The sequence below is a fragment of the Epinephelus moara genome, chromosome 7, assembly GCF_006386435.1.
Source record: "Epinephelus moara isolate mb chromosome 7, YSFRI_EMoa_1.0, whole genome shotgun sequence".
Classification (NCBI taxonomy): Eukaryota; Metazoa; Chordata; class Actinopteri; order Perciformes; family Serranidae; genus Epinephelus; species Epinephelus moara.
This window is the reverse complement of record NC_065512.1, coordinates 15,498,280-15,520,909: the sequence shown is the minus strand read 5'-3', so window position 1 is coordinate 15,520,909 and position 22,630 is coordinate 15,498,280. Positions and strand designations below refer to the sequence as shown.

Below are 22,630 nucleotides of genomic sequence, written 5' to 3'. Positions count from 1 at the left end.
AGACTAAATCGTCTGGAGCCTGTCACATGGACACATTCCTGCATTAGCTGCCATGGCTGTGAACATAGCCCCCTCGGAGCTGGCCTGCTGTCAGCACGGGGCGCTGCGTCCTACAACTACAGGGCCCGGTAGAATAATAGAGGCCCTTGTTAATTGAATAGAAAGGCTGTAAGTGTGACTGTTGTGACAGTCAAGAACAAGTGGCTGTGTTTACGTAATGTACAGGTCAGAAGATCGTGCATATGGCCGCCTGTAAACACAAATAATTAGTTTGTGGTTCGTAAATAAGTGCTTATTTGTTAGATTATATCTGTTTCAGTGTTTAATGTGGTTCACTGATGGTGTTTTAACAAATAACTGACAAGCATAGTGCAACAGTGTCAGACACAACATGCAAGTTTTTCTTTTGTTCAGGTTGTAATGGACAAGAATTCACAGAGAGTTTCTCAGGAAGGTGTTACCCTGAATACCTAGAATACCTCTTAAAACAGGTTTTAGGCAGGGCTTCACTGCAGCCATTGATCTAGTTTAAAGGTAAACTATGCAGGTATTGTGCTTACTGTTTCAGACTTGGCCTTTTCTCCTTACAGTGCAAGCCACTGTACTATAGACCTTTTCAAACTTGACAACATAAACACTCTAAATGTTAGTTAAAGGTTTTATTTAGAAAAAAAAATTGTTTAGTTTAGTTTAGTTTATTAGGATCCCTATTACCTACTGCACTGGAGCAGCAATTTTTCCTGAGATCCACAACAGCTTGTGACAGTGCACAAAACAACTGACATATACCACTCAACAAAATAACAGGACTAGACTAAAACACTCACACAGACAAATAAGACAGCTCCTGCTAATTCAGTATTTAAGATATATGCTTTTTCACGATTTCTTTTGGTGAGTAACCGCCAGTTTGGGGCTAAATTTTGCTCTGATTTTGCTCTGCAGTTACACCTCCAAAACACTAGGTGGTGTGGGAGGTGTCTGTGAAGTGCTGTAAAGTGCTGCTAGTCAATTCAAAACACACATTAAACACACATTAAACATGGCTTAATGGAGACAGTTTTAAACACAAGTACACAAATCAGCTTCACTATAAATCGCAGCATTCACAGACAAACACTTGTCTTTATCTGGACACATTTTACCCACAAATACAACATGCTAATGTTATTAGCACAAGCCAATGGCGTTACATTGTATAAATTAGCCTAGCTGCTAGCGATCTTTTCCTCCACTCATATGAAACCAGGGACAACAGCAACATATAACAAAGGTAATATTACATAATTCGGCTCCATTACAACTCACAAGGTTCACTGACAAAACAACTGTCTTCAACTAAACACGTTTTCCAAACAAATATAACATGCTAACATTATTAGCACAATGCCCATGGCATTTTACGTTATATAAATTAGCCTAGCGACGAGCAGAGATTTCCTCTGCTAATTTGAAGCCAGGATAAATCCTGAAGTATAAATCTCTGAAGAATAAATTACACACAAAATGTTATTTTTGTGTAGGTGTTATTGTCTTCACAAAATAAGGGTTGTAGCCTATTGATAGAAAAAAGCATTTTCTTTTCTTGCCTGCAGTTTAAATCTGTTTCTCCCTACGAAATATGATGAGACATAAAACCAATAAGTCTGAAACAATTTTGCCTACCTAAAGCTAGCTAACCATATCCTAATATTTCCGTAATGTTAGATGACATTACATGATTCTCGAAACACCACCTCACAAAGCAACCTAAATCTATGGCTAATGTAGGCCTATAGCTACACGTTGCAAAAAAATTACTCAACCATGGCAACCACTTGTGTTTCAAGCAGAGGAGGTGTGGTGATGTTAATGCAGTGGAAGGGGGAAGAGGGACATCTAGTGGCTGATTGTTTCAATAGCACCTTTAACGCACCAAGTGACAGGAAATAAACAGGGACCAACGCTGTTCCCATGGCAACAGAATAGCAATGAAAAGGTCTAGCCTATTGTAGGAACGTTACATTTGTTGTAATTGAAAACGATATTTTAGAAAGCTAACTAGGCTAACTGCTAGCACCTACCTGTCCAACAGAAAACGGGCCAACTAGATTCACTCTCATTTTGGAGCAAGCTTGGTCTGCTTAGTGTTTTGCTCTACTATATCTGCGGGGGGGTTTTCAGCGCTGTCTTTAACTTTTGAATGTGTGCTGCTACGACCTGATTGCTACCTTGGCTGTGGGCTACACGTCCAGAAACGTCCCAAACACAACAAAATAATAAGAAAATACAGGCAGAGGGCAGAGTCTTTGTGGATAAACACACTGCCACACACTTAAATATTTAGAAATTATCTTTGTTTGAGTCTGTACATTAAGGAAAATCCCATATCGTTAAGGTCTTGTAATAACTCAGTCTCTAATCTGTATAAGATTTCAGCTCTTGTTTTGATTTTACTCCCCTGTGTTTATGTGTGGCTAGTTAAAAAAAAAAAAGACATATTATATTCCTCACATAGTCTGGAACAAAGCAGCCAATCAAAGGTAACACAACCCTATAGGTGTTCCTTATCCTGTTGTTGCTGTCATGTAACAGTGAACCATCTCTAAGCCTCCGTATGGTTTTGGTGTACATTGTTGGGAAAACAATGAAACACACTGCTACACTGGCGATTGATACGTACGTACTTGGATTGAGGGAATCACTGATAATCAGTCTGCTGATTTTTTTTATATATTGGGACATGGGCATTTTGATATCCAGGAGCCCATGGTGACATTTACAGAGCCAAAATTCAAAGATATTTAATTTACTATGAAATAACACAGGAGAAAGCAACAAGCTGGAAGCTGATAAAATCTCGTCTTTGCTGGAATTTCTTTTGGGGGTTTTTTTGGGTTTGTTTTTTCCCCCTCTTATCTATTCAGTAGCTCTATGCAGCCAGCATTCATGAACTGCCTTCCGTGACCGTGTGTTGCTGTGTTGTTTTTCAGCTGTGTGACCAGACCGCATCATTAGTCACCTCACTGTGCTGTGGCACCATTTGGTGTTTTTGACAGTTTTGATAGAGAGCAAGTAGGAACTAGGACACATGCATTCAAATGTTCTCACAAGAAGCCATTCGCTCACAGTTACACGTCTGTTATTCTGATATGTTGATGGTGTTGATACCGTCGGCTTGTCCAGTGGCGTATTTTTCTTGAGTCAGATCCCTGAAATATTTGGATACTGTCCCAGCTGCCCTCTGATGACCCATGCCCCTGTCCGCTGCAGAAGAATTTTAGGAACAATTAGTGGGCTGCATCCATACAAACCTTGAATACTGATCTGCTTCAGTGCCCCGCATGAATAAACAATAGCTGTGGTCACGTACCCAGAGACTCCTAGATTCCTCTGATTATTTGGGCTCTAGTAAGACAACATTCTTGGTTCACTGCAATAATAGTAAAAATAATTTCACACATGTATTATAACACTTTAAAGGAGCAGTGTTTAGGATGTAGAGGGATTTATTGGCATCTAGCTGTGAGGACTGCAGATCGTAACCAGCTGAAACATCTCCCAGTTAGGATTCCTTCAGTGTTCAGGAAATCTTTACTGGGAGCCGAATCATCTGCCAGAGTCTTTTCCTCTCAAAACTAAACTGACTTGGTGATTTTAAACCAGTAAGAACACGGAATAAAGCTGTTTCACGGCAAAAACACGGGCTCGGGGTGAGTTACTGTCCCAAGCGAGGGAGTTCAAGTGTCTCGGGGTCTTGTTCACTAGTGAGGGTAGAATGGAGCGTGAGATGGACCAGCGGTTTGGCGCAGTATCTGCAGTGATGTGGCGGCTGTGCTGTACCATTGTGGTGAAGAGGGAGCTGAACCGAAAGGCAAAGCTCTAATTTACTGGTCCATCTACGTCCCAGCCCTCACCTATGGTCATGAGCTCTGGGTAGTGACCGAAAGAATGAGATTGCAGATACAAGCAACCGTAATGAGTTTTCTCCGTAGGGTGGCTGGGCTCAGCCTTAGAGATAGGGTAAGGAGCTCAGACATCCGGAGGGAGCTCGGAGTAGAGCTGCTGCTCCTTCCTGTAGAAAGGGGTCAGTTGAGGTGGTCGGGGCATCTGATCAGGATGCCTCTTGAGCCCCTCCTGTTGGAGGTGTTCTGGGTACATCCCACTGGCAGACCCAGAACACACTGGGGGGTCACGTATCTCGTCTGGCCTAGGAATACCTTGGGGTTTCCCAGGACGAGCAGTTTTTGAGGCTTTGGGCTGCAAGGCAGATAATTGATCATACGATCCAGTCAGAGCTGATCAGGTCAGATCAATAGATGAGAGGAGCAGCTGCAAACTTTTTGGACCCAGTGTAGAAAAGGTTAAGTTTCACTTTCACTGCGCCTGATGTTCTGCTGCTCCGTCTGTGCCCAGAATACACTCTGTGCTCTGAGAGTGTGGAGCAGTGATATCCAAATGGCATATAAATTCTAACAATGCTCCTAATGAATGGTCCAGCTCCAAAAATGGAAAATCAGAACATGACAGTAGATGTTTAAATTATGCGAGGCCACCACAAATGAATGAATGAATAAGTGGGAAACCCTGGTGACTGTAGAAACATGGCGATCTCTGCGGACAAGGACCCGCTCCCTATGTAGATATAAACAGCTCATTCTAAGGTAACGAAAACACAACAATTCTTATTTTCAGGTGATTGTACACCAAAAAAAACATTCTTATTACATTGTATTACATTTCTGCCAATATATCCCCCTAAATTCTACACCCTGGACCTTTAAGAGCCTGCACTAAACTCTTAGCACCACATTTCTATCCTTTAAAGTCGTAACACGACTCAGTTCTTCGACACGTTCAGCAGCACATTCTTGAGGGGAGCGAGGGTGGGTTTGCAGGAAGGCAAGCTGTTTTTGAAATCTCTGCTCCTGCCTTAAATCTCCCCCTGCTAAATCAGAGTAGCAGTATGTTGTTGCAGATTAGAGTTGTTATCCCACATGGCGGGTTCAACAGGAGAGAGAGGGCACAGCAGGCTGGATCTAAGAGGAGTTAATACCTCTAATGATGACGATAGAGAGGAGAAAACTATTCTGTTACAGCCAGCTTAGTGCAGGCTTCAGTGCGAGGGTGGGTCCCACCTTCCACACACGGGCTGGGAGATAATATCTTAATTATCACATTCAGTCTGTTTCTTTGATACTTTGATGTCTTTCTTGTGCATTTTCTTATCAAACAACTCAAGTAAGCACCACTGAGAAAGCTCAGTGTAAATAATTACGCTGTTTCCACCTGTATTGTTTGCATTCAAAGTCCCAGCTGCTGGCCCCGCATACATAGAACAGCAGGGGTCAGGATTTCATATGCCAACTGCAGCGCCTGGCTGATTACAGACTGTACTGTGAGGTCTGTGTGTGAATACTGTAGGGACTTGTCCGTGTTCCTGTTCAGTGTTTTTCAGCGTGTGGTTATGATTGTGTTTTTGTCAATGAAGGAGGCCAAGGTCTGCGTATGTTTTGTAAACAGAACAAGTATTTCCCAGCAATAGCTCGATGGCATTGTGCAAATACAGAAAGACTGCAGACAACTTGTCAAAACTTTTAATCTCGTCTATCTATCTATCACAATATGGTCTAATTCTGTTGGAATGATGGGTATTTAAGGCCGTCTCAGGTTGCCCAGGGTGTGGTCGGAGGTGTAACACCACTTTGTTTGAGAATAACAATAGTGTCCTCCAGTCAGTGTTTCTAATTGCTCCGGTTTCTCCTGCCCTCCACAAAATGATGGCCTGCCATACTCAGCTATGCCAGTAACCGTCCCTGCTTTTGTCCCTTTCCCTTGAAAGGAAAAAAACACATCCAACCAATTTGGTTTGTGAGACCTGTTTGACTTGTTTTTGCCTGTGCGTGAGTGTGTGTTTGTGCACTCTGGTTAATGGCAGCTGTCTTTGCCTTACTGGTAACGTGAATTAATTCATTTTCATGCAGGCATTACAGTAGGCTATGTAAGATCAGTGATGCCACACATATTATTTCATAACATACACTCAGTTGCCAGTTTATAAGGTACACCAAGCTAAAACTAATGTAGTATAATGCATCAGTCATGCAATAAATCCTAACTTCATGAAGGTTGTTATAAAAAGAATGACACACAAATATATAGCAGTATAACATGTATGCAAATGTAAAACAGAATAACACCAGTAAGAACAATTACATTCGTAAAAACTTTATAAAATATTAAAGTATTAAAACCACTCCAAACAACCAAAGGCCATTGAAAACATGTACATGTTAAGATTTGAGAGCGGAAGGCAATTCCAGAGCTTTGAAGCAGCTATTACAAAGGCACAATCTCCTTTACCCACCAGTCTCGATTGTGGGACAGTTAAGACATTGTTCTGAAGATCGAAGAGGTCAAGAGTTGGAGCAGGGGCAGAGAAGTTAGCATAATGTATATGTCTTCTGTACTGTATAATCAATTGAAAATAAGAATCTTTGTGTTTTCGTGACCTTTAAATGAGCTGTTAATATCGACAGAAGCAACAGGTCCTGTTCATGGAGTCTGCCATGTTGCATTACCATGTTCCTACAATAGCCTAGAATGGGAAACCAAACATTTGCTCTAGATGGGGCCTTTCTCAGTAGTTAGCAGCCCCTCTGCAAACCCTCCATAACAAGCAGCGTTGGAAAAACACAGATTTTTTTAACATGAAACTGCTTTATTCAGCATTTTTACTGATGTAAATCAACAGGTCCGTTTGTTTTGCAGAGGAAGAGACCTCAGCTGATAATTCAGCTCCTGGTAAAAACTTCCTGAACCTCTGGATCTTAAGTTATCAGAGAAAAGAGTGAGCACACATTAGCAGCTGCTGGACTTCTAGCACGTCTCTGACAAGCCAAACTACGAAACTGCTTTATTTAGTGTTTTTACCAGTTTTAATCACCTCGAAGAGACCTCTGTAGATAATTTGTCTCCCACAAAAAAACCTCCTGAACAATGAACACGAAGAGAATTCTAAACTGGAGAAGTAAATTCCCCTAAATCTGACACACTGCTCCTTTAAGGGTTGTTTTGTTTTTTGACACGAATCATTTAGCAGCATATCTCAAGAGCTAGTTGTAGGGAAATGTGTTGGAGAGTTAAGCCAGGGCCAAATAACAAGAGATTAGCGTTTGGTATGCATCCAGACCCAGGATGTTTTAAAAATGTTTGCTGGAGATTACAAAGCATTTTTGAGGCAAGGTGCAAGGTGAGGCAGCATTCAGTTATTATGCTCCTCACCTGTGGAACAAACTTCCTGTAGATCTGAGGTCTGCTCAAACTGTCAGCTCCTTTAAATCAGGGCTAAAAACACTATTGTTTACTGAAGCGTACTCTTAGATTAAATACTTACCTGCTGTATTCTACTGCCCGTACTTTTTAACTACACACTGCTGATTTATGCCTTTTATTATTCTACTTCTTTTCTTATCCTGACTATTCAATGTATTGAGCCTGTTTTTATTTTATGTTACTGTATTTTATTATTATCACTATCATTCTCAATTTCTATTTCCCTTTTTAATCGACTGTTTTTATTGTTTTAAATTGTGTCTTGTTGCTTTTAATGTCTCTGTAAAGCACTTTGAATTACCTTGTGTTCAATTGTGCTATACAAATAAACTTGCCTTGCCTTGCCTTGCCTTTGAGCATTTTTGCAAACATTGTATGCACCCGCCTACAAATATCCACAGAAAGGTGTTTTTATGCACATCCAGGTTTTAAAAACTGTTAACATTCCCTAAAATAATAAATAAAAATGATTGTGCAGAAATGGTAGAGGTATGCACTTTAATTGTTCTCTATTGTAATGTCTTGTGTTGGATTCCAGTAGCTCAAGTACTGATTGGTCAAGACGTTGATGGTGGAAACATTCCAGCAAAGAACAGGAAGCTGTGTTAAGGAGTGGTCATCAGCGTGAATTTGATATCCCTTAACAAAGTTGCAGTTTCACATAAAAACATACAAAACAACACTATTATTGCCTTGTAGAGGAAATACAGATGCATATGTGCAAAAAAAATGTACAGGCGAGTGTTATTTAAATCAAAGATGTTGCTTGTTTGTGTTTGTCTGCTGTATACGTGCATGTGTTTCAGTGTGTAAGGCTGGCCGTCATGCATGCAGTGTGCATAATGACTCCTGGTGTTCCCACAGCGGTGGTTTGAGATCATGGGAAAGGCATGAGGCTTCAACACAGCACTGTGTTCCTCCAGCACTCCAGATGCTCCCATAGCCTTGCGGCTTGGGCAGCCTGGCTCCAGCACAGTTTTAGCACAGCTCTCCTGTTTACCAGCTTTTTTGCACTTTAGTGAGAAGAACGGTGCCACTGGAGAGCCCCCTGAGGAATACCTGCAGAGCTGTGCCTCAACTCTGTCCCAGAGACACTGTAGGAACTCAGGAGGAAATACCTCTGACTTCCTCTGCTACTGTTCCCAACATCCTACCTTTCTTCTCCAGCCTCCCCACCCCACCCCACACACAGCAACCCCCACCTCCTCTCCTCACCCAGCCCTTCTTGCTACTTTGCTCACTGTTGTTGTATCCTTTTTTCCAGGCAGTAACCAAGAAAAAATTTGGGAGCGACGACTTCCGATCAGCGCTGGAGAATGGCGTTCTGCTGTGTGAGTAAGTACTCTGCTTTTCCCAGGCACCTCTCTTAAGCCATTCATTCATACGGAAGCCCTCTGCTCTCCTTCAGGTCTGCACTCCCAACGTAAGTGTTACTGATATTTCCCAGGCAGACCCCCTGCCGGGTCACTGTTTGTTTGTCAGCCACATGAAGTGAGCCAGTGTGTCCAGACGGCACAATAGAGACTGTAGTTATTTGATGTTTCCAGTGTCAGATCTGCCCTCTGTGGTCTTGTTTAAGAATATGAAGTGTGATCTATTTCAAGAGTGTTGCCTGTTTGACAGATGTTGCAGATCTGTGGATGGGCAGGGTGCCATCCTCGACTTTAATGAGAGCTGTGAGACGCTGTGTAGTGAGTGGAAAGCCTCCAGCTGAAACCACATCGGGGAGCCAGGGCACCCTGCTTTCTCATTAGCCTGGATGCATCAAGAGTTTTGATGAGTTAGAGGAACAAATTTATCTACACAGAACTGGCTTTTGCATTCATTCACCAACTGCTCTTCTAAGAGATGCGGCTTTTCCCAGATCGGGGATGAGTTTGTGTGTGAGAGGGTTAGCATCATGTCTCTTTAAACATGTGTATGTGGGCAGCTCTGGTGGATGGACACAGTGATGTGATTTGCACGAATCAGCAGGAAGCCGTAATTACAAGCAGCCCATGCAGAATCTCTCAAACCTTCTATTGGCATAGTTTCAAGGAAGAAGCCCCTCGTTCTGCTGATTTGCGCCTGACTCCACTGTTTGCTCACTCTCAGAGGACAACAGAGACACTTTCATTCAGGGAGCTGTCTGTGTTTTCTCAGCGTGAGGAAGAGGAAGACCGAGATTAAATCGCTTTCACCTAGAGACTCAGCCTCCCTTCCCATTGTGTTGTGGTTATCACAACTGCTTGAAGAGGAATGTTTAGTGTGGCTCGCACACATGATTACATCCTACTTAGCTTACAATGTGTGTTATCTGATGAAATATTACAGCTTTCTATTGTCTTACAGCTAAATGACTAACTTAAACCCACATTCCTGTCTTTCTTTACATCTATTGTCAACCTATGCAAAGTCTGATACACCCCATCCCACCCACCCTGCAGAAAATACACTCAAAGGGAAACATTGGTATTTTTCAACCTGCACCCAATTTTCTTATGTTTCTTATCAAAGTAACTACTGGAGACCATAATTTTTATTAAGTGGTCCAGTATTGAGAGAGATCACCGAAACAGGCTGCAGTGTAATCCCTACAGGCAATTGTGCACCATGAATTTTTGTCCATTAGTAGCGCTTGTTTTGCCACTGACGGGCTCAGATTGTTAGTAGAAGTGTCTTACAACATTATAGAAAGGACCCTACAGAGAAGTGAAACGATTTTCCTAACCTTCCGCTGGTCCATTTGTAATTGTGTCCAAATCTCGCTTGAAGTCATGTTCTGAAATCTCTCTCGAGATGACTTGTTGCAGGAAAACAGTGGTGGAAATTTTAGTGAGAGACAGAGGGAGGAGTACCAGGAAGTGTTTGCTGTGTGATCTAAAACAAATCCATGTTATGGCTGAGTATGACGCTGATTTCGGCAATGTGAAAAGGCCTCAAGATTTCAGAACTGGACTTCTCCTTGAGCAACACTTCTTTACACACTACAGCCCAGTTCAGACCAAAGATTTGCAACGAAATGAAACCATTTAAGAATGTTGCAGAGAAAAGTTGCGGCAGTGTGAACTGTTCTGACAGAGCTCGACTCAAGCTGGCTGATGGTGTCACCTGCAACTCTGCTGGTCAAATCACCGGCAGCTGGTTTTAGAATTTAAAGCACGTAACTTGTTTCTGCATTCAGTCAGCTTGTAGTGAAGTCCGCTGGTCAAGTCAAAATGACTGCAGATGGCGTGTTCGCTTGCTGAGCCCTCCGTTTCCATCCCTATCTCACTATCACTATCCTCATTCATATTTTAAGAAGCTACAAATTATATACATCCACAAAATAAGCCTGAAAAGCTGGAAATCAGAACAGAAGTACAGAGAGTTGTTGCATTGAGGTGATACACCGTCTCATCTAGTTGTATTGGTGTGAACCGGCAGGTTTTTAGAATGTTACAGATCGGCACTTTTCAAGAAGTTGCCTGTTTCAGCTTGTCTCATTGCAAATCTTTGGTCTGAACTGGGCATAAAACAAACAGACTGGATCAGTGAAAGGTCAGAAAAACTGTTTCATTTCTCTGAGGAGTCCTTTATGTAATGTAGTCAGACACTCGTGATAACAATCTGAGCCTGTCAGTGGCAAAACAAGTACTTAGAGTGGATGTAAATTGAGGGTGCACAGTTGCCTGTAGGGAAAACATTGAAGCCTGTTTAGCCACTTCGACTCTCTCAATACTCGACCAATTTAAAAAACTGTCTCCATTAGTCACTTAGACACAAAAACATGGGACAAACAACTCTTTCTAACGTGGCAGCCATTAACGGCTTCACTTCCCCATCTATGCTCCTGACAAAGCTGACAGAATCCTTAAACAAAAACTAATTTTTCAGTTAGTCTGTTTGTGTCATTGTGTGGCTTTGGTGAATCTAACAACACCAAAGTCATACAAACAGTTCGAGGCAGCTGTAGACCAGCAGCTCCTGTGTTCAACTATGTTAAATTACTGTTTTTCTCAATGGAGTCTGGCTTTGGAGAGAGTGGTATAACAGCTTCAGTTCCCCGTTGGAAAGTCAGTCTAACGGGAAGGTAAAGCAGTAAAAAATATTCTCAATATAGCGTACACTTAAACTGATTCTCATTTTTTGTAGGTTGGACTATTTTATAGGTGGCTAAAATCTTTTCTGCTGCTGCCCCCGTCCACAGCAATACATTGCTAAGTTTCCATGCATACTTCTCCAAACTGGGGGTGTGCCGACTAACAACCACTGTGTGTAATTCACAGACTATGGGTTGGATAAATAGCTCATACAACCCCACTTCAGAAGATCTGAACTGCCCCTTTAAGTAGGTCTGAATTGCAGTTTTTTTCTTTTTTTGTATTATTTAGGAGATTTTTTTCCTCTTTGGCTAAAGAATCATTTTAAAACCTTTAAAAAAAACACCAAATATGAGCTGATATGTGGTGATTCCAGATTCGTTTGTGGTTGTTCCAGTGGAAATTGGTATGTTTTAGGAGCCGAGGACCCACTGTGTTTACATCACAGTGCAGCCCTGGCCATTTACTAAACTGAAGCCAGGTGGCCGCCATTAAACACAGTCGTAAACACACAACACAGAGACTTTGCAACACTTTTTGTTCATTCGTTGTTAGTTAGACCAGCCTGGCCAATGACAAAGTGCTTTCACTTACCCTCTCCTCTCACTTTTCCTTTCTGCTCGCAGTCTGATCAACAAGATCAAGCCTGGTATCATCAAGAGGGTTAACAGGCTGCCCACACCTATTGCTGGACTGGTAAGTTGTCTTTTTGTTCAGCTGCATGTGCATTTTGTTTAAAAAATATCTTAACACATAGCCTCACAGTTTTGTCTGTTGCTGTTGCTGCTGTACAGATGTCTGTTGTAAAAAAGTATGTGTGAAGATGTGAGTTAGCATCGCAGCAGCAGCAGTTGAGCTGACTGGTGACAGGTCTGAGGCACGGCTGCCAGTGAGAGAGGTGTTTGCCTCAGTGACTTGTCGCTCCTCATATCCATCCACACTAATAAGTTCAGCGAACGTCGAGCTGCTTGAAAGGCCACCGGCCGCATATGAGTGCACCCTAAATATGATGTCTGCCATGCTTGAGGCTGCGTTCAATCAAAGTCGTTTCAGACAAAACGTCTTTGTACTGGTATGATAATTAGGTTTTTGATTGAGTGACGGGAGGTCATAAGGAGGCAGAGTCTGGTTTGTGTAATAACCTGTTATTGAATCAGTGTCTCACCTTTTTAGACCTGGCAATGTCTCCACATTTAAGCAGGCCTTTTGGGCTACAGTGGCTCGGTTGAAGTAAATGTTTTGGGAGTGTCTGCATACAAGTGCTCGGGAAGTAGAGGGTTGAGAACCCTACCTTAAACCCATCCCTCACAAAGCTCTCTCTTGTGGGAGTAATTGAGTCCAGCTGTCTGGAGGAATTATAGAGAACCCCAACCTTAACCCAGCCAGTCTGGTGGGCTCAGTAACACTCAACATGTTTGGCAAGACAATGACAAGTCTGCAGTAGAAGAGACAGACCGGCATTCATGCTGGATGTAAACAGTAAACATGGTATTTGCAGCACCAAACGCTGTACCATCATATCTGTGTTATGACATAAATCAAATGTCTTGCCAGTTTGTTTTGGAGCGTTGGTAATATAACTGGCTGGGCACCTGCTGAGGTAATGGGGTAAAGAATCTCCTCTGTCAGTAGCGCCAGTGTGGTATTTCCGAGGCTTGGACACAAACTTGAAACCACCTGATCATAAATTCTCCAGCGAATGTGAATAGCTCCTGGTTGGCCCGCGGCTATCAGGTTCTGCCAGCCACATGGAGAAAAATGGAGAAAACAAACATTACTCACTCTCACTGTGCTATGAGAAGAGCTTTTCTCCCAAAGTAGTCAAGTGGTGTTGATAAGAGTGTCCTCTATCTCTCATCTCTATAAACAGTGATGCGTCTGTTCTTTTAATGTGTGGAAAGAAGTGTTTGAAGTAGGAATTTTGCTGTGCTCTGCAATTGTATAATCATTTAAAATAATAGCTGCAGAATCATTTGGATGCTACACTGGCCTGCAACAGGAATAGCACCTCTGTCGTTCCCACTCTGAGCCCCAATCGCCTGTTCTTGCACTATGTTGCGTAATGTTTGTCTCCATGTAGAGAGAGTTATTGCATCGGGTTTCTCTCAAACCCCCTGAAACAGTTCCAGGCGTTAAAGCCAATTTTACATGGTGGCCAAATGTGGAATTACAACGTCAAGGTCTGTCACATTATGTTATGAAGCCTAAAAGACTTAAACCCCTTTACTTACATTGTCAAAGAAACATCTGAAAATCAGTGGATATATTTTTTTGGGCTTTACAACCCCTGTGAAATGACTGGTTGCACTATCAGGATTTGATCCATTTGGTCCAATAAAAATAGGAAAGACTAGAAGAGCTGCACGATTGAATATTTTTTTATCCTCAATCAAGTCAATGGATTGCTAAACTGGAAGTTAGCCACTCGGCTGTGCTCAGCAAGACGTGTTTAACTGCAGCCACATTCTGTTTAAAGCCTACGTGACACGCCCCTACAAACCACGCCCACCCGCAGCACAAGACAAGCCCACTAATACGATAGTTATTTGAACCCAGCTACGACACGCCCTTGCAGTGAATAAATACGAGGCCAAACGTAGCAATAATCCACTTTATTCACTTACTTTATTCATTATACAAGAAGACGTGATTCACCTTATAAGTAACGAGTTGTACACTTGTATAGCGCCTTTTTAGACTTCCGACCACTTAAAGCACTTTTGACACGACTAGTCACATTCACCCATTCACATACTGGTGGCCGAGGCTGCCATACAAGGTACCATCTGCTACTAAGTTTTTAACACAGTGATGGAACAGCCATCAGGGGCAATTTGGGGTTCAGCATCTTGCTCAAGGATACTTCGACATGCAGACTGGAATTAGCTGGGGATCGAACGGCCCATCTTCCGATTTGTGGATGACCTGCACACATCTGAGCCACAGCCACCCAGAAGCCACAGCTGCCCACAAGCTAATACTTCATAGCTAGCTAAATGCTAACTCAGTATTTTCCTCAGGGCTTCCACCTCCGGACCAAGGAGCAAAGGGGGCTGATTGTGGACTGATGGTGGGCGAGTCATGTAGCTAGTGGGCGGTCTCGTAGCTGCTTCAGCCGCAGCTATACTGGTGCTTAGCTTCCACAAGTCTCTAGTGTGCTTGCTCTGCGGGCCCCACAGTGTGTACGGGTAATTCCACACTACGGAAATAGACCTTTTTTGGCTTTGTGAGCCACTGAGCAACTTTCATAGGGATTAATAGGGGCCTGCCGATGCTGTATCCAGCTCTCTTTACATTTCCATGGTTTGTCTTCATGTATGCTCTCCATCTCTAATGAATGTTGTCAGAGAGGGGGAAACAGGAAAAGTTCTGCTTTTCTAGTATGCTTAACTTCCAAAATGGCACGTGGAAGAAAAAATAAGAAGACAAGAACAAGAACAACAGTATTGTTGTTGTTTTTTTGGTTTGTAATGCAGATATAGTATAACTTTAATCACCGCTGAATGCAAGGCTCTCTGCAAACATGCCTTATTAGCACTCAAATATGAATGTTTTCTACCATTGTGGTCAAAACTGTTGTGTCAGTTTTGCTATCTGAAAGATTTCAGCACTCAAATCGATAGCAGGCTTCAGCTCTGGCAGAATAAAAAGCCCAGGGAGGGAAAAAGGGGAAAAAAACGGAAATCTCTGGTTTTGCGGAATATTTAGCAACGTTGGCTCCGGAGCCAGGACTATTCTTTGGCTTCCCCTGTGTCCACGGGAATGTTTCCCATGTCAGCACACTTCTCTGCCTGTTTCTGAGCACTCAGTGAGCTGTGGGTTTGGGTCACGGCACCCTGGTTCGGGCTCGGTTCTGCTTTTACTGGTGCTGGGCATGGAGCCGACAGTTGTGTGGTGCGGCAGCCAGCTACGTGAGCGGAGGCCCGTTGAGCTGAATCCAGAGGGACAGAGTTAAAGATGACTCCATCGGCCTCTGCCCACCGTAAATACACTGTAATTGACATGGTGCTGGATGTTCCCGCATACACCAACTCCTTGGTGAGTTGAGGGAGCAGAGGGAGGAGATAAACAGACAGTTTCAACGGACCTTGGGGTGTCTTTACTCATCTAAATGTCTGTGTAATCATCCGTGCAATGACAGGCATTTGACCATGTTTTGTTACTGTGTTTGTGTTGTATGGGTGCATGTTATGACTGGATCTGACTGTCGGGAAAGGAGGGTCTTTTATTGGGTCTGTTTCAGGGGAGGCAACGTTTCAAGTATTCCATCTCCTCTCGGTTTATTGTCACAGCACTGAATGTGTAGCCTGATATTTTAACCATAGCTTAGCTTGGTGTTTGAGGCACTGCCAGGGGTCAGTTGAGGGTAATTGTAGAGTATGCCCATCTCAGTCAAAGAATGCAGTGGAAGGAATAGAAATAGCCACAATGTGACCAGTGGGGACGGAGATCCTTTCATACCGAATCAGACACCTTAAGAGTCAAATCTTTCCGTCGCTTGGTGTGAAGTGCTTTTAAATCAGGGTCCTCAAGTCTGCATGAGAGGATTAGAGGCTGCTGGATGGGTACAGCATATTTAGCAGGATTATGTGCAGGCACAACTCGGCATAGCATTCCTTCAACATCATTATCTCTGCATGTTCTGGGACTGGTTGTTAGGGGGGCTTTTAGCGTGTTCATTATGCTCTTTGAGGATGAATCATACTCATGCCTAAGTGATATTAATTATCCTCTCATAAAGGCCCTGTTTACACTGGCTTAAGGTGAGTTTGGCTTAAATATGCTTTTCTATATTTAGTGTCTAATACATGGTGCTACAATGTCATGTTAAATGTGGCCAAAGTTTCAAATAATGAAGTAAATGTATGTAGACATAATCCCTGTGAGCAAAACCTCAGGCTTCAGACCGTTCTGAATACCAACGTTTTTTTCTCTGGCTACAGTATGAAGTCATAGTGTGCTGGATTTCTTTATAAGGTCATCTGCTCCAGGCTCACCGCTACGAGATTTTACATTACATAGCCTACACTGCTACATGTAGCCACATGCTAACATTGAGGAAACATGTAAACTTGGTTGCTGATGTTGTACATTTTTCTCTGATTTCGGATCATATTCCTGCTGGAACATATCTACTTGTGTTTAAGAGCTTTTATTGATTGTTTTTTTTTTAAACTGTAAAAAATGTCACTATTATCTGTTACAGTCATTGCCTGGCTATAATGACAGTCCAGAGACCAGTGTTGCAAACTCTTTTCCAGTGAGAGTAGCTAGCATTAGCTCCAGAAGTTGCAAAAGTCACCAGATGACATGATGCACTTATTTGCATATTGGTGATAATGGAAGCATTTTACAACTTTGCTTAATTAGATTCAGTAGGAAAATCCTCAACAAAATATTTGAATGCAGTGACAGCTTTTCTGCACTTCCCATCCAGAGAGCGAGAGTGTTAATGTAACCATAAAAAAGCACTACAACTGAACTCCCACAGTGCGGTGAGCAGCTTCTCCTCTCCTCCTGCCTGCCCCACACCTAGTGCCTGCCTGCACAGTGCTGCTGAGCAGGAGGGGGAGACGCTCCATGCTGTTGTAAGAAGTCTTAAACTGCAATTCGATTTCTGTTTTTCCCTTATGATCTGAATAATTTGCTAAATTTGCCTGTCGTCGCCTTTTAGAAATAAAGTCGCTAAAAGGGTTTGAGAAGTCCCTAAATCTAGCAAGGAAGTTTTAAAGTTGGCCACACGAGCAGAGCGCAAATACAGATGACGGAGATGCAAAGAAACGCTGACCAATCATAACAAACTGGGCTTTTTTGGGAGGGGGACTCAAAGAGACAGTGGTCAAAACAAAGTGTTTTAGACAGAGGGGTGAATACAGGTGTCCTAGTTGAAACCCACTGCAGCGATGAAGCTCAGTTGTCCTTTATGGCGGGCATTCTTTTAGATTATAAAAAAATCCTAATTAGAGCTAGACTGATAAATCGTTTGGGCCAAGATATCAGACGCTGTTAGGTTATAGCAGATATGTCGTATCAGGTTAGATAAGTAACAATAAATAAAATGACTGTAATAAATAAATTTCCAAAGATTATGTTTTATGTGTTGCAAAGACTGTCCACCAGAGACCACTAGCAAGTTTAATGTTCAACTATTAAATGTTCTGCTCAGGTCACAGTTTTTGTCAGTGTTATATTTGTGTGTAAAAAATACATTGTAGGATGGTGACACTACCTGAATTTTGAACTTAAATACAATACCAGTATTATCACTGAAGACATGCACTTCAAAAATGAAAACTCTGTGCTGGAAATTCCCTGTAGTTAAAAATAAGGTGCGGTTTTTACAAACTCTGCATATTTGCCAGTCACCTGCAGACCATTCAGAATGGACCTGCGACCCACCAGTAGGGAACCACTGAACTATAGACAATCAATTGCGATATCAGCCTAAAAATCCAGTGTCACTGGTCGCGCTATGGAATGTAATGCTGTCTTGTCAGCCAATATGTTTGAAGCAAGGCCAGGTGTGCTTTGTTATTTTTGACTGTACATGCCGTACTCATTGTATAACAAGGTCATAAATTAAGTGTCACTGAAAAATGTACGAGGGAACTGTGTCACATGGACAAATGACAGAGAAGAAGGTCTCACTTATATTTTGATATTCAAAAAAGCATTCGAAAATCCATGTTATTGGAAACATAACTTCATCATGTCTAAAGTGGAATTTATATGCATGTGGCCTACGCCGTTGTGAGCATTTATACTTGTGTGTCGGTGTGTCTGTGTCGCTCTGCAGTTACACCTCCAAAACACTAGTCAGCGGCGGGGTTTCTGTGAAGTGCTGTAAAGTTTATCTGGACACATTTTCCCCACAAATACCACATGCTAATGTTGTTAGCACAAGCCTATGGTGTTTTACTTTGTGTAAATTAAGAAGAGAAACTCTCTTGTGTTTATTACGAAACAAGGGTGACCCCTGTGCCTGCAGCAGGGGGGCGGGGTTGGGTGGGTGGGTGGGGGGTGATCCTTGGCCTGTAGGGGCCCACAGTGACCTGCAGGGCTCGTCAAAGTACCGTTAAGGGACAAGCTGTTAGTAAGGGATTCCTGCACAGAGAGGTCAGCCCTGTCCTACCATTTGCTAATAAGCACGTTTGCCATTTAAATTTAGAACCAGCTACCCCTTAATTATTCCAGCCTATGTTGAGGCTGTGTGTCATCACATGAAACCCTCCAAAGCAGCGCTGTCCCAATGGGAAGTGCAGGCTTACAAACAAGACACATGGGATTACAACTGGGCAAGTCATAACCCCGGAAGGGGATGATGTTTTTGTGGTTGGAGGATTATTTTAAATGCACGAGATGTGTGTGTGTGGAGGAAAAAATGACTTCTTGCTATTGTACATCACCCACATCTGTGTAAATCACATGATAGCTTCATGCTATATAAAAATGACTGACACGTCGGAGGAGGAGAAACCGTCCCTCCACTCCCATTTCCTCTTGAGCTGCCTCAGGAAAAAAGTATTTGTCAGTTTCTGTCACCCGACCTCATGTTTCATAGCAACCAAAATGTCTCCAAAATATTCTACCGCCCCGTAGATTCCACAGGTATTCTCGAGTGAAGGGCTTGGCAGCGAGGGGAGGGGACAGTTTCAGGGTGTGAGGAGACTGCAGCAGGCATTGTGCTCCCGTGTGCGTGTGTGTGTGTGTGTGTGTGTGTGTGTCAGCTTTGCACTCGCATGGCCGGTTGGGTGGGACTTGTGCAAAGCTCTGATGTCATCCTTCCTGGTTTTTGCTTTGTCCACACCCTAACCCAGCCCACAGGTAGTTTTGCTGCTGTCAGTCAGCTCCTGTCACGCAGCCTCCCCTCCCTCACTCCCCCTGCTGCATGTGTGTTTGTGTGTGTTCTGCACTTGGTCACTTCTTATTTGCTACGCACACACGCTCCTCCCCGTCCCTGCTCTGTGCTCTGGTGATATGAACTTTGGAAGCATTGAGTTGTAGGCTGTGTCCCTGCCAGAGAATTCTTGAGTGATTATTCTTTGGGTCTGAAGGTGGACAACCCTCATCCTTGCTTTGTTCTTTGTCCAGGACAACCTCAACGTCTTCCTCAAGGCCTGCGGGAGGCTCGGACTAAAGGAAGCACAGCTGTTTCACCCGGGAGATCTCCAGGACTTATCCACAAGAGTAACAGTCAAGTAAGTTCTGATCTCATGAGCTTTGCGAAATATTTGTATTACTGTGACGTTTTTTATACTCGTACTTGCCATTCACAAAGTTCAGATCCTCATAAGCTGAGACCAACTCATGTTTTTGAGTCTTCCTCGCTGGAACCAGCTTCTGTTTATGTTTCTATTAATATGCATACATTTAAATGTGACGTTCACACTACACAGCATTTCATAACATGTGTCTCCTCATGTGAGGCATGATTTAAGCTGCAGTTTTAAAAGGTCAGTGCTATTTTCAGTGTGTGTGTGTGTGTGTACTCCTGTGTTGGTAAGCACCTGTTTAAGCACAGCTTTATGACTTTCTTTAAAATATGATGGAGGGTACACAGGTCAGAGGAACAAAGTATGTAGGGGTGGGGATCACCAGAGGCGCCCAAAGTGCGATATTATCACAATACTGAAGTCCCAATACAATATTATTGCAATTTGAAACATTCTGCGATAAATTATATTGCAGTAGATTGTGATTTATTACCTTTTTTTTAATGTCCCCAAAGGAAAACTTTGTCAGCATCTAGTCTAGGCATCTCTCAGTTCAATCATTTTTATTGCCGCAAAATTTCTACTAGACTGAAAAGCTATGAATTCATTATTCTAGTAGGCTAAAGCTTTTTTTGTATTTGCAATATAAATAATTTCGATGCTTGTATCGTTACAATATGGCCACGCAAACTATTGCAATACTATGCTGTATAATTTTTTTCCCCACCACTAGCTCTCAAGCATGTCCGGCGCTCTGATCTGATCAAATGTATTTCCTTTTTGGTGCCGGTCTTGCAACTCATGACCTCAGTCCCCAAATATTAGTCATGAAAGTCAGGCTCCGGTTATACATACTCAAAGAAGTGTGTTTGAACAGAAAGAAGTTCAGCATAGTTGGAGCATGTGAGTTAGCCAGCAGGACAAAAAAAAAAGTGTGTTTACTATAATTTAACAGTGTCAGGCTCTTCTGTGAGTTTCGTGGCAGACAGAGATGCACATGGTATGTTGAACAACCTGTTCGGTTTTTACACAGGTGTGCCTTCAGGAGGGAGCGAGGTGAGGCAGAGCACGGCTCATCCACTGTGACACCTGCTCCGTGGCTAAACAGCAACTGCTGTGCAAGCACAAAGAAAAGTGCTTTAGTAGCAATACCTGCAGGTTGTTAAACTTGAAGTACATAAGGGAGGCAACCAACAGCAAATATGTCCCTTTAGGTGGGAATAATGCAAAGTTATGTCATGCAGTTGTGAGCTTTTTGAAAATGTTGCATACCAGCGATGCTTCTGTTTCTCTCTGCAACTCTGCGTCACATAGTTTTGCAATGAAGCTCAGCTGAATGGATGTTCCTTTGAGATGTTGCCACAGCGTCTGGGGACATTTTTCCCATGATCCACCCAAGACTCTGTCAGTCATTCTTCAGGAAACACTGACAATGGTGTCGAAACCACAGAAACACACACAGAGGCAGATATACTGTACTGCACACTGGAGTATGAACTCTAAATAAACAAATCTGCCTGCCTTTTATCAAGACACACCCTCTCACCACAGCAGAGGATATGCTGCCCTGAGATACGGCAGTATGATTCACTAAATGTCTCAATCAGTGTCATAAATGTAGAGGCGATTCTTTTATGGGCCTGTGCGTTATCAGTTTCCCTCTTGCATAACCTTTTCCCATGAAATAAAACAGGCGGTAAATGACACCCACATTATATTTTGAAATATCTCAGCTCCACTGTGCCGTTGGAGCTGAGTAGCTCAACTCTCTGCCACCGTGCCTGCCTGTGTGCGGGGGTTTGGTGAGAGGGGGGCTCACTGTCTATTTTTAGGACCTGAGGGTCACATTGACAAGCAGGATTGATTGGAATGGTATCAGGACTCAGATGAAGTGCTTTTATGTGCTTTTTGTGTTTATTTGTATTCAAGTGTCACAGCTTGAGTGTAGTTTGCGGTGAGGTTGTAATCTTGTCACTTCATTCAGAGGGAAACACTTGCTCAAAAGTTAAGATGAACCTGCAGCTGCTCCAGCTGAAGTGCATTGTGCATGAGTCAGTGCTGATGATTTGTACAAAGGGAATTTCTTCCTCAAATTGATTTCTGAGTCCCTTTTCTTCTTAAATACAGCATGAAGAGATGTTTTGTAGTTTGTGGGATTAATAATGTGGTTCTCTAGCTGCAGTATTTATAACTCAAACAGACAGAGATGACACACAGAGAGCAACATGAGGAGATAATCCCAAACAAGGCTGTAGAGTAGCAGCCAAAGGTTTTATTTCACTGTTGCTTATCAGAGACTATAGGCAAATGAGCTACAGCACAGACACAGAGAGAAAGTTGTCTCTATCAGCTGTCTCTGCCCCTGGTGTGCGTCCAACCTCCACTCCCTTAAACCCAGTCTGACAGGTGCTTTGCTCAGCTTCCCTGTTTCAGCAGCAGTAAGGCTGGTATCCTGTTTGTGCTGTAAGTTTCATTTCACCTATTGGCAAAACTCTTCACTGATTCATAAAGCGATCAGCTGCATTTCATTGCTCTTCTCTTTTCTACTGTCTTTATATATTTTAATGCTTCAGTTTATTTTACTTGTATCATTTTTTGTTGAAATTTAAAGGAGCTCTATTTGACATTTACAGCATCAGTAAAGCAGGAAACAACTTTTTCCTATGTAAAGTTATAGAAGAGTAATGGTGTCCTGAGCGGAGAATGAAGTCACTCTCCATCTGTGTGTGTTGTAATAGAAGCTTCTGTGTTTTCTGTTGTGGTAGACGGTCAGGCCGAGCATACATGCAAGTGCATGTCAGTCCCTGTGTGTGTATCCCTCTGGTTAGCTAATCAGCAGTCCTCTGCACTGCTCTTATACGGCTGTTACCACTGATCATGCTGTCCCAAACCATGGTTTCACCGCAAAAGTGTAGCGCTCACCCTCTGGTTCCCCACAGGTTAGCACCATTAGCTCTGCCAGCACTGTTGCTGTTGTTAGCACTATTTGTGCTGTTGTATGGCATGGCTCAGGTTAAACCCACTGTAAAACATGAACAAATA

General features: G+C 42.8%; 1 protein-coding gene across 12 annotated transcripts in view; it reads left to right on the top strand.

The window, feature by feature from the left end:
* Positions 1-22,630, top strand: part of LOC126392873 (LIM domain only protein 7-like) — a 74,958-nt gene that overhangs the window by 4,717 nt on the left and 47,611 nt on the right. For 10 of the 12 annotated variants that reach the window (XM_050048568.1, XM_050048566.1, XM_050048563.1 and 7 more), the window contains exons 3-5: positions 8,579-8,649; positions 12,002-12,071; positions 19,467-19,573. In XM_050048568.1, the coding sequence (XP_049904525.1) occupies positions 8,579-8,649; positions 12,002-12,071; positions 19,467-19,573 (248 nt within the window). Of the gene's footprint in view, positions 1-8,578; positions 8,650-12,001; positions 12,072-19,328; positions 19,348-19,466; positions 19,574-22,630 lie in introns of those variants that run through there. The other 2 variants (XM_050048573.1, XM_050048574.1) reach the window with 2 other exon arrangements.